The sequence below is a fragment of the Macrosteles quadrilineatus genome, unplaced genomic scaffold, assembly GCF_028750875.1.
Source record: "Macrosteles quadrilineatus isolate MER2022 unplaced genomic scaffold, UCM_ALF_1.0 Scaffold_3__2_contigs__length_128488019, whole genome shotgun sequence".
Lineage (NCBI taxonomy): Eukaryota > Metazoa > Arthropoda > Insecta > Hemiptera > Cicadellidae > Macrosteles > Macrosteles quadrilineatus.
The window spans coordinates 758705-777697 of record NW_026542596.1 but is presented as its reverse complement, the minus strand read 5'-3'; the positions used below and the strand labels follow the sequence as shown (position 1 = coordinate 777697).

The 18993-nt window shown below is 33.8% G+C and overlaps 1 protein-coding gene across 1 annotated transcript in view; it reads left to right on the top strand.

Moving 5' to 3' along the window:
* Positions 1 to 16716, top strand: part of LOC128989706 (zwei Ig domain protein zig-8-like) — a 56174-nt gene extending 39458 nt beyond the window's left edge. Inside the window, exons 3-7 of the mRNA XM_054411710.1 lie at positions 7304 to 7517; positions 8022 to 8084; positions 8439 to 8626; positions 10715 to 10871; positions 16477 to 16716. Of these exons, the coding sequence (XP_054267685.1) occupies positions 7304 to 7517; positions 8022 to 8084; positions 8439 to 8626; positions 10715 to 10871; positions 16477 to 16574 (720 nt within the window). The 3' untranslated portion in view covers positions 16575 to 16716. The remainder of the gene's footprint in view (positions 1 to 7303; positions 7518 to 8021; positions 8085 to 8438; positions 8627 to 10714; positions 10872 to 16476) is intronic.
* The last annotated feature ends 2277 nt before the right edge of the window (positions 16717 to 18993 follow it).

Below are 18993 nucleotides of genomic sequence, written 5' to 3'. Positions count from 1 at the left end.
ACACAATATGCTAACAGCACACCAATGTCCATCCAGTGCATACATATACATCATTATCCCGTATTTATTAACTGGCTCGTAGTATACAAGCAATACAACTGTCTAAATTTTAAACAACTGTTAAATCAATTCAAATTTTTTTTCATTTGTAAACCCAACTAATCAAGTATTGATATTTCATAAATATATTAAAAATCAAAAACATATTTAACAAAGTACCCTTTTAGTAATTATTTTTCATGACGACATGTTTCGGAAACTAAGTCCATTATAAAGTCATATTTACCATAACCTCATTCTTTAAACTAACAAAATTAAAAATATAATCATATGTAAAAATAATAAAATATAAAATATTTTAACTAAATCTTAATAAATTTTGGTATTAATTTTGTCATTATACTATATGAATGTTTTTCTTTCTTTCCTTAATTTTTCAATTTTATCGTAGATATGTTGGTTTAATTTTGGAATCATTGTGTTAAGTATGTTGTTGGGGTCCTTTTTGTTGTGTATATAAATATTTAGCTCTTTTTTACATTAAGTTTCTCACGTTCTTTTTCATATTCTAAAATTGTTAGATTTTCTTTCATGTTAACTGTGGTCTGAGTTCATTATATGGTCGGCGAAGTTCGACTTCATTGATGTTTGATTTTTTTATTTCAATGCTTGTATATGTTCTTTGAATCTTGTTTTAAAACTTCGAGATGTTTGACCTATATAATATGAATATAAACAAATATATGAACATAAATATATATATATAATATACGAACATAAATATAATATGAAGCTTATTAACCAAGCCTGGGGAAAAGGGCTACAATAGATATCGAATCGGGAAAGTGGTAGAAATCGCCCAATAATACGAAGGCCAATTTCACAACATAACCACTATCGTATAGACGATTTGCAATATTCCTTAACACACTGTGAATTACTCGGAATTAATTATTATCTCATAACTATGAAAAAAATCATTTGAGTACACTTAACACCCATCAACCACCTCATTGCTCCGCCATTTCTGACCGGTTCTTCTAAAGATCGTCTAACCAAGTAGTGCTGAGTAAACCACGCAGGCGGGCAGTTGTGTAGTGTAATGGAGCAACTTTGACCGAATTAATGTTCTGTTGGAGAGCTTTGAGAACAGTTCAACTTGTATTGGAGTCATCTGACCCACTCAATTATTGAAACCAACCTGTCGCGATAACCTGCTCTTTAATTTGGCAAATACAGTAATTCTTAATATAGACTTTGAAAAAAATGCTATGTACAATTCGAATTGATGATTAGGTCATTTGTCTTTTATGGATCCATGTATGGATACATGTATTTATGTTCAAAGTGAATGCACGATTCATTTCACGAGTTTCTTTAAAGCATTCCTTATCTTATATTTATTTTTAGTCATCCATTTTCGTATGTAGAATTTTAAGTAGGTTTTCATAGGAATACTGATGAAACAAAAGTTTTTTTTAAAGAGTTAGCTTGTCTCTTACATCACTAAATATTTATTGAATATGTATTGTTAATAGTTTAATTGTGCCTCACTAAGAATTAATTGTACAACGATAAAAACGTTGTTCGCCAAACTATGAACTGGCAATTGTGTGACTTGGTATGGTTCACATTGTTGAAATTATTAATTATAAAATTATATTAGATTTTACTTTTAATATTAAAATTATAAAGATAACTTCTTTATAAAGGATAGGAATTTGCCGCATTATTCGTTTAATTTAACTACGAAAAAGAAAGAAACAAAATGATTGATTGATGTCGAGTCAGTGACCTTATTAATGTTATTTAATCAATCCTGGAGTCATATAATGAATAAAACAGATATTTTATTGAATGAAATGCTTAGTATTAATTTATAGGAAATTATATTCTCTTACAGAATATAATCCTTCCACTTTGCTTGATTTCCCTAACATTTAAAAGTTTTTCGCTAAATTCTCGTAGGTAAGCAGCCTCCGAATCTACAGAGTGTCCCAGGCCACTCGGCCGGCTTCTACAGCTCTAATATGAAATCGAAGAGAAACTGAATTGCAACTGGAACCCCCTATTTTGACCCCAAAGAAAATAAGCTAAATTATTTTCAAACCCAGCTGTATAGTGGGTTGAAGATATTTTTGCTTAAATCTACAGCTCTAAAGGATCGATTTTGTCAATATTAATGGTTGTTTAAACCCCTAATTCGTGTAGATTAGCAAACAATTATAAAAATTTGATTTTATAATTATTTGATTTGATTATTTTATTTGTTTAATATTATTTGTTGTGAAAGAGTAAAACAAAAACAGGAACACATAAAAGACGGCTTTATTTAAGTTTATATTTCCATGTATCTGTTTGTAGCAAACATTAGGCTGCCTTTTTTGAGTATTTTCAAGAAATGCGTTGTATTAATTTGTGGGAAATTTATTTTCTTTCTGGATAGCACTTGCCACGTAAGTCAATTTCCTTACAATTTAAAAGTTATTTGAAAAAGGCTAAGCAACCTCCGAATTTAAATTTGTTAAAATACTGAATTGCAAGTATTTTTGTTAATCCTTTAAGAATTAAAATCTACAGTTCTATTTGACAAATTTTACTAAATGCAATGTCAACCTTGTTTGCATGTGACGATGCATTCCATACTGGTGCAGCGTACTCCGCAGCCGACACACTGAGCTCAAAAGCTCAGTTCTGAGCTATGTTCTGAGGACATTAGGGTTAGCACCCTAGCATATGCTGGTGAGCTTCCTGATGATATTATTCATCTCTGATATTTTACCCCTAGTCGCAATACAATGCGCCTTAAATAAATGTAAGTGTGCGGTCCAGTATGACACCAAGATATTTGTCTGTAGGACAATGCTGAAGACGGTCTCCCCGCCACTTCACATTCAACTCACGGCCTGCTTCTCTATTGTTTAGGTGAATGGCACAAACTTGAGTCTTAGCAGGGTTCGGCTTGAGGTGATTTGCGTCATAGTACTGTTAAAGTTCATTAACTCATACTGTATATGAAATATGCACATTGATACCAAAATGTTGTCATCTAATAAGATGTATTATGTCTAATTAAAACCACAACAGTTTTAAGAAGAGATTATTATTCAAAATATGTTTTATCATATTTAGAATGTTTACTAGTAAAGAAGTGTTACTGTTATTCACTGGCTCAGTGATACAAGTAAATTACCAAAGTTCGCAGCCATTTTGGACAAGGAGAGACACTGAATGAGAACATTGTTATGATTTATAGCGTCGAGCAGACAATAAAACTGAATAACCTTTGTGGAATGTTGGCTGCCCTCTTAAACGTATTATTCTTTTCCAACCACGCAGAGCGGGAGGTGATTTATTCTGTTTCATTTATACATTAGAAATACCCCGGCCGCAGGAAACCTGCCGACTGGGTGAATTTCCATTTGTCTGAATTGATTTTCAATTAAATCTTTTTGAATAACATTAGGGTTAAGAAGTACCTAGGTTTACTGCCACAAGGAAACTAATAAAGTGTTTTTTGATAAAATATCAATAGCTTAGTATAAAATAAATAATTAAACTTGCCAATTTTTATCAAAATATATCTATGAACAAGCAAACTACAACATTTTACATTATTCTCAATAAAAATAACATAAAAATTATAAATTCACAATTTTTGGAATTTTCTCCGTTACCAATATTTGTACAAAAACACTTTGATATGCTAAATTATTTGTTTTTAAGCTTTTTAAAGAGGTCTAGAGATAAATTGTATTTTTTTTTGTGTTTTGAGGGTAAAAACTTAGAAAATCAAATTTTAACCCATAAAACCACCGTAAAACCCCGTTTCCGTGGTCCGATCATGCTGTTCACGAAATCATTCAAGTTTATCGCACCCTACCAATACCAAACTTCATCGAAATCGGACAAAAATTACTCGTTCACGGGTACACACTCACACACACATACACATATATATTTTACGAAAAGTGTTTTTGGCCTCTAGGGACATTAAAATAAAAAATTAAATCGGTCCCGGGCTCAAGTCTTACCATGAGACCTACGGTAATAGCTACTTCCCTCTAGGGAAATTTACTAAAATGACGTGGTAACCCTGGTACCGTGGTAAGTTATGTCTAGAAAAGTGAAGCACTATTTTTCTTCGTTTGTTGGTAGAAGTATGCTATGTACACAGCTAAAATTGTAATTTGTTCTTTACATGAGTTTGGTCATACAGTATATGTTTATTTTGTAAGTTTAAGATTTATTGATGAAAATAAAAATATAATAGATAAACTCAAAACTTTGAAAGCCCATGGGGCAGAGTCCTAGGTCAATATCGGAACGGGAATAGTTCTACAGTATATGTAAACTCGGAGCTGTAGCTTTATTTTGTCCTATTTAAGCCCAGTTGGCTCAGTAGATTTTAAGTTTATCTCATACAAACACACACACTCACACACAGACAGAAAGACACCACTTCTTCTTTATAATAGTATAGAGTAGATCGATGTAAAAATCACAAATGTTAGAAATTTTGCTGCCTTTGTATGTGAGCCCCTGAGATCCATATTGGTACAAGTCACAGTAAGCTAATTTTGAGGATTCAGAAGTGTTTAGTAGATATCTTACCACAAATCGTAAAATTGATTTTAAGTTTGTTAGTATTCATAACTGTATTATTTAATAGTGTATACAGCTTTTTATCTCAGATTAGAGGAATTTATTTTGAATGGGGTTGTTTTTTCGGGGTTGTAATGTTTTTAATATCTTACCGTAAATCATCAAATTAATTTAAAGTTTGTTAGTATTCATAACTATATTCATTAATAGTGTATACATCTTTTTATTACAGATTAGAGGATTATGGGGTTGTTCTGTAGGGGTTGAAATTACTTATACCATTCTGCCTTGACAACATTTTCATGAAACTTCTAGATAAATTAGTAAATTATTTTTATAGCTGATACACAATTTGACTTTTATTGACATAATACATAATTAATTTACATCAACAACTGTAGGCTTCAGACAAAAACTTTAGAAAAACAACAACCTTGACTTTGTTTTGCTATACTTTGTCACCGTCTATGAAGTGGCAGAGTGGTACAAGTCACTGACTGAAGTAACTTTGTTTGCAGCAATAGTGGTACAAGTCTGACTTGAACAACTATGGTTGCTAAGGATACCAGCTGTTTTGGGAGCAAAACAAATAAAAACATAATTCCCTCTAAAATCCTTGTATTGGTGATTGCAATTGACTTATATACCACTTTGCCCACAAATAGAACCATTAAAGTGTGATCCATTGGTACCAAAAATCAATTTAAAAAAAATACTTATGCCACTATGGATCTCATAGGCTCATGAGTGAAAAACAGTTTTAAAATTCTGAAATATTTTGTTAAAGGTACATAATTAAAACTTTTGATCTACTCCAACTAATTTTAAAAATCTGTTGTTCCCTAAAAATTAGGCATAAATTATCAATCATTGATTTGAGTACGCCACCGATGTGGGGCTCATATTTTTACCCAAATATGAGTAAAGGATGAGTGTAGAATCAAGGCCCCACAGGAAAAAAAACCCTAGAAAAAGTGCTTTAATGGAGTCTTGGTAGAATGGAGTGGGATTTTAGTCATCAACTAAGATCACAATATGTTATTGCCTGTGTTAGCCGGGATAATTTTTTTGAAGCCTAATGATCAAGAACTAATGAATCTAGTTTCGAACCATCGCTACAGGCGTTTTTGGTAAAACTATGAGTAGTCGTATAAAAACGGAGCAAAGCCTTTAAGAGCATAAAATTACTGAAAAAAGAGTTGCTGGCTCAGTCAGAAGCGTGACAAAATATGTGGAACCAAAACTGATGTCTATGTTCCGTTTCCCAGTGCCACCACTAAACTTTTTCCCCTTTTTATGTGTTTCACATACAGAACTTTGAGGCCCATATGGTCACCAATCTAGCCTATTTTATTCAAGAAAACAAATAAATCCCTTTGTAATCTATCTATATATATAATTCTGTAAGACCAAATTTTTACCAGAAAATTGTGGACGTCTGGTAAGTCGCAGAAAGGTGGGAGGGGTCTTAAATTAAAGGTCTTGACCCCAGAGACTCGGGAAAAATAGCAGAATTCCCATAAAGTTACCAGAAAACGAGATATAATGTAAAATATCCACCATAAGAAATGCATGGGGACTGAAAAACGTCTGCATTCTATCAGCTGTTACTTATTTATTTGCAATGTTTACATTTATTCTGAAAGTCAATGTTGGTAAATAATGTTTCAAAATGAATTGTGTTTAATGTTTTTGTTTTTCCGTTTTTATAATGAGTGAAGTAACTAAACAGGGTAGGGGAAGACCTGCAAGACGTGGATGCAAGACGTGGAAGAGTGTCCAGGAATTCAACAGACTTAAGAAATGCAAAAGAGAACGTCATGTGGGGCCTAACTGTGAAAGAAATCCAGAAACTGTTTTACAACCTATCTTTAGAAGAACGCTGGAATATGAGTTGAGTGTTGTTTCTCACAATCTAGGTCCTCTTAAAGCACTTGCATGCATTGTGGCGCATTTCCCTTCGCAGAGGAGGCCACAAATGGAAATTTCAACGCATGTTGCCACAAAGGGCATACCACAACCACAAGTAAATGACGAACTAAAAGAACTGTTTTTACATGATTCGAACTTCATAAAAAACATTATAAGGCAATACAACAGCTTTTTGCGTCGCTTTCCGCTACACAAAAAGAGATTTCCGGGAAATGAGCCTTACTGTCTTAAAATTTAGGGACAAATTCATACCTATATATATTTCTGACTTACTACCGCGAAATGGGGAGTTGCCCTCATAATAATTAATAATAATTTTAACCTTTACATTTGGTTCTCAAAATTGAAACTATAACAGAATTCGTAAGATTACAAAACAAATCTTCAATTTTAAACTAGAAAAGATGTGCAATGTTTGGCTGTATGATTTCAGCTCTGATTCGTCGTTCTGCGGGCTCAGACCAAACCGTGTGCACGTTTCCATTTGTTAATATGTTGTGTTATTGATTTAATCATTATTTTACAATTGTATTTCATTGACACATCAGAAGTAACTAATATACGACTCCAAAACGGAAGGAAAACCAAGATATAAAACAAGAAACACTGTTAATTTTAAGTAACATAAAATTGATAATTAATTTTAAAAACATATTTAGAATATTTGTCTTTTTATATATAGTTTTTTTTTATTGTAGTCTAAATTAGGGGCTATGGCCCCTACAGGCCACTAGTCTATACTATTTAGATCAATTTACCTCTACAGGTATCATGGATCAGACGGAGAGACCTGCACATCATAGCGTCAGCAGGCTTCATGTTCACAGCTGATGCCAGGTTCAGCGTGCTGCATCCCGAGGGTGACTCCTCAGCATGGACGTTGCAGCTGAGGGGTGCTCAGCCCCAAGACCAGGGGCTGTATGAGTGTCAAGTCAATACAGAACCTAAGATGAAACAGGCTGTGCTGCTCACAGTGACTGGTATGTATGTTCTCCTGCTTACTGCACCTGTAGGATACAAAAACCAGAAAAATATACTGATCTAATCATCTGGCCATGAAATATAAGAAATAAAAAAAGTTTTTAAAATGTAGGGAACAACCATTTTACTGGTCAGTTTCTTATTCGTCGAACCAGTTGACTGACATGACACTTGCTCGACCAATTCAGTTGACTAGAATTTTAATTAAATGAATAGGAAAACACAATAATGTCAACATGACGTATAAGCAAAAGCATATTTATACTAGGGGTCACGAGAGTCTGCGGTTGGTGCCAGCCAATAGCAAGAGAGGACTAGCACGTCATCGCCCGTTCATTAATTTTCGATACTAATAAAATAGACTAAACAGTATTTTTATATCAGCTGGTATTACTAGATTTGGCTACCCCGCACCGGCCTCATTGGCTCCTTCGAAGTCACGTGGTTAATAGGCTCCACCCTTTACTGCCATGGACCGTACTGATTGTTCCTGATATTTCCAGATTCGGTACCAGTGGATGATGCCCTTGAGCTGTCTATGGGCGATGATGCCTCTGCCCTAACAGGTTAGTGTTAGATATATTCATGTTACTGCCTAAGACATGTTTTTATCCCTAGATAATGCTAGATAATCCTTATATAGATTAGTTAGACAGGTTAATGTTGAAGCTAATGATATATTGTGGCTAGTTAGTATATACATGTTGAAGGATAAGCTCATTATATCAAACTAGAGCTTGTTAATGTTGAAGCTAATGATATGGTGTGGTTAGTTAGTATGTACATGTTACTACAGATGAGAGAAATAATTTCGAATTGTATAATATTTAATAGTTTTTAATATGTACGATTAGGGAATTTTAAAAAATCCCCCTGGCTGGACATAAATGCTCAATGAAAGCTTATCTCGTGTACTTGAGGTGGCGTCACTCGTATCCAGGGCCCACGAGAGCAGTACGTCAGATCTGGGAGTACTTGGACACTGACCTGTGAGGTATCCGGACTATCCGGGATCCGGCCTCCGCTTCATCAGAAGACGGACAACTTCCTAGCCAAACCTCAGCGTCTGGTGGACTGGCTACACGAGGGAAAACTTCTAACGTACCAGGTAAACCGTTTAATATGCCTCTAGTTACTATTAACAATAATAATAAAACGTAGATGTTATAGTAAAAGCTAAAAAATAAAAAAGTTTGTATGGACCTCAACTAATTATTAAACTTGCTAGACACTCAGCATGTGTCTGAACAAAACATGTACATGGCGCGACGGAGACTTCTCCAATCTATATTTCAGCACTAATGCTCTTAACGTAAAGGGTGTCATGTTATTCAGGGTAAAAATATTTTAAAAGTAACACAAATTAAACGACAAGACAGTATCTTTAAACGTAAAATGTACAAGTTTCTTTAATATCTACAAAATAGTAGTTTGCTTGTGGGTGCTGATTTTTATCAACATTTTATTTACAGTGAGCTTCGTTCTTTAGTCACCATAGCCGAGGACACAAGAGCGCCTAAAAAATAAACTGTTTTATCTTCTGTCAAATTGGTTTTTAATTTGTCAAAATTATGAGAAAAACAATAAAACACACCCTCACTAGGTTTAGTATGTTTAACACAGACATAGTCTCAAACACCAAAACTACTTCACATGATCCGTGGGATGATAACTCGGTAAACAATTTATGTTTATTCAATGGTATAGCGTATAAAACAGGAAAGAGTAGGCTGAACGTAAAATGCTAAGGAAACTGAAGTGTTGATTTAGAAGTAAGCACCGCAGCAACCATGCACTCTGTTGGATGGAAACTGTCTTCATAAAGTGATAACTGTAAAGGAACACCCCTGCCTGCCACCTGCTACTTAAGATTCGTCGAGGGAACTTTCACACCTATTTCGATGTTGAAACACGATTAAATAATATCAAAGAGCTGGTTAAATTCCACGTAAGCAATCACAACAAAAATTTTAGAACTATTAGTTATTTATAACTCATTAGTTTGACTATGGCTGAATATTTTTCACATAGACTATTCGTTAATATTAGTTTTTTGTAAATTATTTAACCATCCATACTGGACAGTAAACAAGTTTTAGTACATTTGTGTTTATATCATGTTCTAACCAGAAATATTAATATGTAATCATATATTTAGACAAATAAACATTAGAAAAATAAGTTAGTTATATTGGTTTAGATTTAATATTTAATTATTTTAAAACAATCTGGGAATACCTAGATGTATATAAGAGAGGATGATGCATCTACTGTAATTGGTTAGTACGCATATATAACCTAATCTATAATTAACTAGGGTTGCTTTCAGAGCGGTGAAATCCAGTTGCACGGAGCAAACGTGATTTAATTTTGTATAAGTAACTAAATTTAAAATAGTCAATAGTGTGTGTCCATGTACTACGTGTGGAATGCAACTCATAATTTATAACTCATTTATTGAACCAAAATAACGAATACAAAATTTGCATTGGTCATGTCAATTATTAGCTTATAACTAAAATTAAAATAAGCAATAAACAATGGTGCTTCAATACGACCAATGCTTTAAACAGTAATTAGACAGGAGACAGGAGGACAATGGGGCTGATTGTCCCGAAATTGTAGTCATCAGAAAAAGACAACTAAGATTGAAGACGTAAAAAAGTTATTTAACCTATTATTAGTACATTTTATCAATCCAGGAAGCAAAAAATGGATAAATGAATTTCCTCTCACAAAAGCTACTGTCCGTGCATGAGATATTTGCGCTATCAGGAAATATAAAAAAGTATAAATAAATAAAAAAAAATAGGAAAAAATATATTTATAAAACATGACTGACAAATAATGAGTAATCATTTGGTTAGAAAAAATAAAAGAATAACAATAAAGAAAAAAATACCCCCGTTAGCAAACCTGTATACTAAGCGAATTTCTATTTACCTGACTGGATTCCTACTCAAATATTCCCTAATATTGTCAGATTTATTTCCTATTTGAATAAAATTATATTTAGTGAGTACTTAGGTTTGCTACTACAGGAAAGGTATTGAGGTTCCTTTATTGAAATCTTGATAGCTTAGTATAAAAAAATCAAATTGCCAACTTTGATTAAAATATATTCATAAACAAGCAAACTAAACAGTCTATTTATTCTCCATAAGATACATATCTTTTTCTACATTGTTGGTTGCAGTCTTCTAGAGGAGGTATAAGCGTGGATACAGAGCACGGTGATGGTGTGACCATCAGTAGACTGACTCTGGCCAATCTGAGAAACGAGGACACTGGGAGATATGTCTGCAAACCGATGTCTACCTCTCCAGCAGTCGTCACCATCATTGTGATAGAGGGTAAGCTGAAAAAGAAAACAAGAATGGAAGAAAATAAGTATAAGAATCAGTCCACACTCCCTAAATATATATAGATGATATGCCAGGGACCAACCTGTCCATTTGGTGCTTAGTTGCAAAAAGCAACAACATACCATAGTCTTACTCTTTAAGTTTCCAAATGGGCAAATTACGTGTTTGATTATTGTTAGCCAAATATATACTCATTTTATTTTTAAATATTATTTAATATTAGATTATTACCAGAGTCTAAACTTTAAAAACATTCTTAGACAGAGAAACCAACTGTAGCTTACTGTATTTGCAACCAGCACTAGATGAGGTTAAACAGTGTCAGTTTGTGTTAATGTTTACATGTTTCACGGTTGGCAGCATTTCAAGAATGAGCACTGATAAAGCTAAGTTGCCCAATCACTCCCTACCCTTCATTATATAATTGTAATTTGGCTCTTATTACACAATACTGCTGTTTTTAAAGTTTTCTGATCATTTAACATTTTTAATTGCTATCGCTGGTAATTATGCAGTCTAATTAATAGTGTTCACCACACTACGTAGTTATTGAAAACAAAATTGTTAATTGCCAATTAAAAAGGTAGATGTTTCTTCGAACGTATAACAAATTATAGAAGGGTTCTGATCCAAAATGTATTATACCACAAATCAATAATAGTACATACAAGTGAGGAATAAAAGAAAATATGAATTTTTATGATGGTAGCATAAAATCTAGCATAAAATGTAGTCTTTGTAATTTATTAAGGTTAAACAATATGTAGATTACGTGAAACCCGTCAAAATCGACGGTTACTTTCAAGAGTTGCGCTAATCATGCATCTAACTCTGATAAATAGAATGAAATCACAGAATCACAACTATAACATTTAGCTTTGTTTAGTGAGTAAAAAATAAGTGTAAAAATAATAATGACTATTGGGTAAGTTACAAAATATGGTTTGATCATTCAATTTATAAAATATTTCCAGTACGTCGAGTTATAATGACTATGTTAACTGGTTTCATTTCCTTTTAGAAGAAAATTTCAAAATAACTAAAACCATGTCGATGGTACTATTGTGGTAAACACAAAATCTAAGTTTTTATTTCAGAAAAATTAAATACCTGTTAAAAAAGAACGTCAGCTGTGTAAATATAGATTTTTCCTGGTCGGTCATCATGGTCATTGATGGATATTTACTGTCTAAAATCATACGTTTTAATTAATGTTGCTTAATGTATGAAATCACATGTTAAAATACTTTGTTTACAGTTGATTGTTTGTGTTTAGATTTTGATTTAAAATGGACTTTTTTGATTGTGTTTGATTCTGAATTTACTAATTTTTTACATATTTAACAGTCATCATACCGTACTTCTGTGCTAATCGATTCACCTCAAACCAGGGGTGCCCACAGGGGGGTTTGATGTCGGAAATGCGACATCAGAAATTTATTTGGGGGGGATTTTATGATTTTGGGGGGGATTCAAGCCAGTGGTTGGTTAAAAACACATAAAAGATCAATAAGATAATTTTTACGACCTCCTTAATTTATTACTGGGGTAATTATGCAATCAAAATCCCGTTTGACATTTTATCTTGATTAATAAATCATTTTATAATTGCTATAAAATATATAGATACTTTTATGTGGATTTCCACTTTCTGACTCGTATCATGTTTGACAGTGAGAACAACTCCATGCCAACTACACCAAAGGATTATGGTTGGCTTATTAAATTGTATCCGCAATTTGAGTTTGTTTTTACCTTTCATTATGAACTCATTCTCAAATAGTCCCATTGCCTTGAGGACCTATTGATGGTTTTTTAGGTTTGTTTATTATAATATATACTTGATTCATAAAAAACCAGTATTATGATAATGATAATCATTTTGCTATTTTTACAACATGAACAACAACATGAAAGCTTGTGATAATATTTTGGCTCTCCCAAATAATTATGCCTGGGTCATTTATTCATTGGAAGAAATTGACATACAGTACTGTGACAATTTAATTAAGGTTTTTGATAGGCTATGTGTTTACGATAACTTCAAGAACTGAAACACACGATTCTGGATTAATTAAATTGTATTTGTTATTGTCTTTTCTTGAATCTAGAAAGAGCTTCAAACAAATTTTACTAGTCTTAGAATAGATATATAATTATTTTTTACGTGACACTACACTATTTTGACGAACTTCCCATGCAAGGATTTAGTCCAGAAAACAGCTGTTTGTCGCCAGCTTAATCAAATGGGGTTTCATACAGTACTACTGTACTGGAGTTTTGCCGGACACCAATCAGCTGATTATACTGTATTTGGGTGGCAATGAGTGGTTATAACAAAAACATAACCTCTCTTAGAGGTTATGACTTTTTAGTCCTTTAGTTGGTGGTAATATATAGGGATTTGAACGGATTTAGTAGTATGGCGTAAACTATCGTACGTCACTCGTCCAAAATGTGTTGGCCGGACTCGTATAAAAAAACCACTACTCGACTTTGTCTCGCACGGGATTCATGACTAATATACTAACGTAATATACTATTTTACCACACTATGATGTTTTTAACTGTTTTACATATAGGTACATTAATTGGTGGCTGAAAGTTACGTTTTGCAGGCCATGCCAGCTGTCATCGTCATTCGGGGATCGAGCAGGTTTTTACATCCCTAGGGCCGCAAAATCAGCTGCCCGCTTACTTTCTTAAAACATGAATGCATATTAAATACACAATCAGTATCCATAGCATTGCAATAGAGTTGTTTTACTGTCACCGCAGCCTAGCAACTATTTATTATAATTTTTGCTGATTCCTCAAATTATTTATCCACATGACCTTAAAGTTGTAGTTGTGTTGACTATATCAGTGTGCAGTGCATTATCATTGAGGTGAATTAGTGGTAACAGGGTATAGTGTGGTGAATAATAGCGTTCGTACCACGGAGTGAAATGGTTTTGCAGTTCTCGATCGTTTTAAGTCCTCGACATCGTATCGAACTTAAAAACTATCTCGAACCAGCAAAACCTCATTTTTGGCCCTAGGCACGAAATATACTATTAAGTTTAGGCCTAGTAATATTTTTGAGACTGAAAATTTTACACTTATTTAAAAAGGACCAAACTCAGAAGTGGATTAAAGGGCAATTTAGAAAATATCTCAAACCTTTTGACATAACTTTAAGTACTTTCTCCCCTACAATTTAATATGGTAAAAGAATTGTTTATGTAAAAACCCTGATCCCAAAAAAGTGGTTTTCGAAGTGATGTGTTTGCTGTCTGTCTCTATGTGTGTATGTATGGTACAGAGCTACAGACCACGCCTGTGGTCCGAGTCCGATTTTGTTGAAATTTGGTATTTTAGGTACCAATCCATGGTCTCTCCAGATGTTTTTTTTCATTTTGGGTTTTTAATAGTGATATTCCATAAAGCCCTATAAAATAATGGATGAATACAATTTTCTCAGAATTGGCCCAAACGATGTAGGCCCTAATTATTAAAAATTAACATGTTATACTCTTTTACTATGACAAAAATTGTATAAACCCTCATTGCCGTAAAAATTATGGTTCAAAGGTTATCGCAAATTTTGTGATTTTCCCTTTTAAAGCCTATTAATTCATGGAAAATCGGATTAAAAAAACTACATGGCCAATTTTAAATTCAAATTGTGTGCATGTTAAAAACCCAACTCATTTAAATTAAAACTAAACTAACAAATAGTTTGCTACTAGAGTTTTAAAGCAAAATTGTCCATTTAAATTGGGTTAAAAGTTTGATTCAAACGCTAAAAATTCCCATCAATTTAAAGAAGTGTCGGGGGCACCCCTTCCCTCCCCGCATTATAAACATAACCATGGGTTAGCCCCCAGACCTTCCGGCATGGGTTAAACAACGAATTTGGGGGGGATTCTGCGACGTGAGCTTTGGGGGGGATGGGCACCCCTGCCTCAAACATAGCTTTGAGAAATCTGGCTGTGGAGTTGTTAAATCTGGAATTATTTGACATGCGGATGTCAGTTGTCTAAGCCTTATCAATTACACGAAGTTCCCAATATAATCCCTGTCCAAAAAAGAGATGGTTCTAAGTGTAGTGGAATATACTTGTAGAGAGCCTGAATTTTATTCTTGAACCGTAGGGCCCACATTCATACGGTCGTACGGCTTAATCGGAAACAAATAATGCAAATGACTTAGCAATGCTGCATTTCCAAAAAGCAAATATAGTTTAAATTGGCTGTTGTGTTAATAGCTACGTTTACATGCATTGTTGTTAATCAACGAATTTTAAACAGGATGATGAGATCTAGTTTAAAGGAAACATCACATTCCTGCCCTCACAGCAGCTGCTTGAATGGTAATAATTACTCTTGGGGCAAATTTTTTACAATCGAAGTGCTGTGTTATTTTAAAAAATCTCACTCAAGAGCAAGTGGCCCATGGTTCGTAAGGCCACAGCCAATCATCTATCAAGATGCCATTTTTTGTCAGATTTCTGTGTTAGGATGTTATTAGGCATGATAAGAGCACAATGAACTTCTTCAGCAGATGAAGAATTAATAATAATCAATCCTGTTGATTAAGAAAATTATAAGCCGATTTCACAATCCAAGCACATTTAAATGGCTCTAGCCTGGAACGTTTTGTAGTATCGAGTTTGAGTATTTTTGTACGTAACTATCTGGGTAAAAGTTACGGAATATTCTTCAGGCTACAACTCGCTGTACTTTAAGAATATTTTGTTAGAGATTAATTAAGTGGTTTTTGTTGCTGAATTGTGTTAGTAAACATAGTTAGTTTTTTGTTAGTCTAAAGGCTCTCGGAGAGTTTAAGTTCTTATTTGTATACCATAGGCTATTGTGGGAAGCCATATTGTCTAGTTTCTGAAATCGTTTACAAAATGGCAAACGTTTAATAATTAGTAAAATGTATTTTTTTATTTTATATTCCAACGGACAGCTCCATTTTGATATCGATTAACATACGAACAAGACTTGCATACGACTACTAACATGTAAATTGATTGTTTTGCTTCTTTTTTGATAGTTAATAAAATTTAGTCATTATGCCTTCAAAAAAGGTCAGTTTGAACGTCGCGGCCTTGTGTAGCCTATTAGAGGTGGCTATGGTATTAAACGATCGACAAATAATTTAATGGCTTATCTTCAGGCCAAGACCTTTCTTTAGAAGACCCTACGCCAGCCGTTCTCCAAAGTTAGTGGAGACAAAGAAAAACAGTTTCAAATTAATATATAGATCTGCATTGGCCATCCGTCTGCAATTAACAGACACAATAGTCGGGCATTATGTTTATTGTCATTGTGTCTGTACACCTGGTCCCTTGGCATACCTAAAGAAGACCAAGGAAAGAGTGTGAAACCATTATCACGAGCAAGGGGATCCAAAGGTGCATAATGATCAATGATTTGTAAGACAACTGAGATCTTGCGAATGAGATGCACAATAAGCTGACAGATAAAACATAAATGATAAATACAGAATATACTACTACCGGTACCCACCCTTACCTTTAGTCAAATGTATTTGTACGAGACACCGACATAAAGACTATATTAACTTTGCAACACATTTTTAGGAGAAAAGACAGCAATGTTGGGCCGTAGCTCTGCCACACTTCCAGTCAACCATTGGGTCGTCATGATTGTCCTAGTACTACTGACTGTGAGACACTAGTGCGTCAACTACACTGAACGCCTCCGAGAGCTGCATATGTACTCAAGTCTGTAGACCTCTTTGACAGTTCCTTGACACAATCTCTGTAATAAAATGTAAAAAGTCTCTTTTACCTTTTTGTAATAAAGTATGTTTCATCTTTTCCTGATGTATTGGAACATCCTGTAGGGATTGCTGTACTTTTTCTTCTTTTAAGAGCGTTTACCTTGCATTGTTCAATACTATGGGGAAATGTACTAATAAAAAGTAGTGGCAGATACCAGGATCCGACCCCACCACATCGCCAAATTGATTTTTCATTGGATGGACAAATTATTCAAATCAAAAGATAACTCAAACCAGTAGTTTGGGCTTTATGTACTAGAATTAAACTCCTTGCCCTATATTTAAAATCTAAAGCCTATATTTTTTTGATTGAGTGGGTTGATACTTATTCTTTTGTTTTAAATACACTCTTTAATATTCACACCCTCTACTTTCAGAGTACAATCTTTACTGTTGCACATCCCATTGTTGTCCATTGTTAGATAATATAGGTCATAAAATCGAGTTTGAAAAATCATTAACCTTTAAGTATTTTGAGAAGTTGTAGCCAGAAAAACAAAGCGACCATGGGATATGGGAGGAATTATTTATTTACCAGTTCGGACAAGATCACCGCTGTACTGTATTACGATTTAGATAACAAAACTGGGAATGAGTACCGCCAGTCAGCTGATACCATTACGTCACTCTTCCTTGTCGTGTTCCTCAGTAGGCCTACAAATGTCGTCCGGTCGAGTTTTATCCGTTTTATCTAAACGAGCGTACGCTACGCAAATACGTGTAAATAGCATGCTAAAATGTTCGGTGTTTATTTCTATATGTGTATATATGTGATTCCTGTAACAATCATCTCTCGATGTGAAAATTTTACATACAAAAATGCTGCTGAAGATGAGCCGTGTCAAGGCTTGAAACATGTACAGCATAATCAACTACAATTGACACCTACTGGCATACGTAAGTAGATTATTATCTATAGTAAATATGTTCTTAAACCATTCACCATTAAAATGTATTAGTTTACTTATTGTGTCCAGTACCGGTAGTTGTTTGAGTTTTATTTTGGTAGGCAGCATTTAGTTTTTGAGTCATCTGTCACCAAAGAATATTAATTGTTATTATATAGGCGTCCTTTATAGACAACTAAACTTAACCAAATCAGCCTAGGCTTATGCCTGCAGTTATAACTTCATTTATTCAAGAAAGTTGCATCGGATTTAGGCCTAGCACATTAGTTAGTAGGAGATATAGCTTACTGTATAGGGGTTTTTTCAGGTTTGGTTTTACTTGAACGGAGTCCTACTGTAATGAGGAATCACTTTTTCACCTTATTCCTTGGCCACAGTTTAAATCTGCAACTTTCTGTAGCCAACTTCTAAGCTACAATCATTTTCTTAAACCAATCGAAGACAGCCTTGGTCAAAGCCTAGATTAGAAGTTGGAGCAAGACAGTAAATATGTAAATACGCACAACTTGATTTCTCTAGACCTAAGTTAACACCCTTGAAGGATACGGTAGTTGATTTCATAAAACAATTTTCTTGGCTTATGCCAGGTTGGATGAAAATAAAATCCTTAAGTTAACTTACCCAGGGCAACACTTAATAAACCTTGACTTATTAACTTAATAACTTCTTTATCAAATTTATTCCATCTAACTTTATTTATTCCTATTACCAATTCCTATCTAGAATAATTAAAGTGATTGAGAGCATGTTTCACTACCTCAACCTTGGCTACGTTTAACTTTTTCAACAATTACGTCAAAATCTGAAATCTTCTCAGTTGTCTAAGTTTTTATAACTGACTCTTTAACGTTAGAAAAAATGTTACTTTGTTGATTAATTTATTTACATTGCTTGGTTTTTGTATTCTTATAACACCAATTCTTTTACAATTTGTGATAGGTAGCCTAATCAAATGGGAATAGGAGGGAATTAGGCACGCTGTTGTGCATTCTATGCGCTGTATTGCATCATGCCAAGTTCTGTGTGTTTATACACACTAAGCGTGAAAAGGGAAGTGTTGATTTGCTGCACACAAAAATCCAACCAATTCTCTTAAAAATATAGTAAACTGTTTATAAATAAATAAATAATGCTGCTACACTGCGGGGTGGGGACCACGTTATGTTGCATATAGTGTTTCCAATGCAACAGAACCCTGCATTACAGCCCAAAAGCATTTTTCATAACATTTATCAATTTAGATTTTATTTTAACAAAATGATAGAGATTGGTTAACATACAACCAATTGGATTGATTTTTTGTGTTTTTAATTTTGTTTAATGCTTTTGAGCTGCCCTCTGCATTATGTGCTTCAGCGGGATCTTACCAAAGTTACATTTACCTGTATAGTAGGCCTACTACCAGA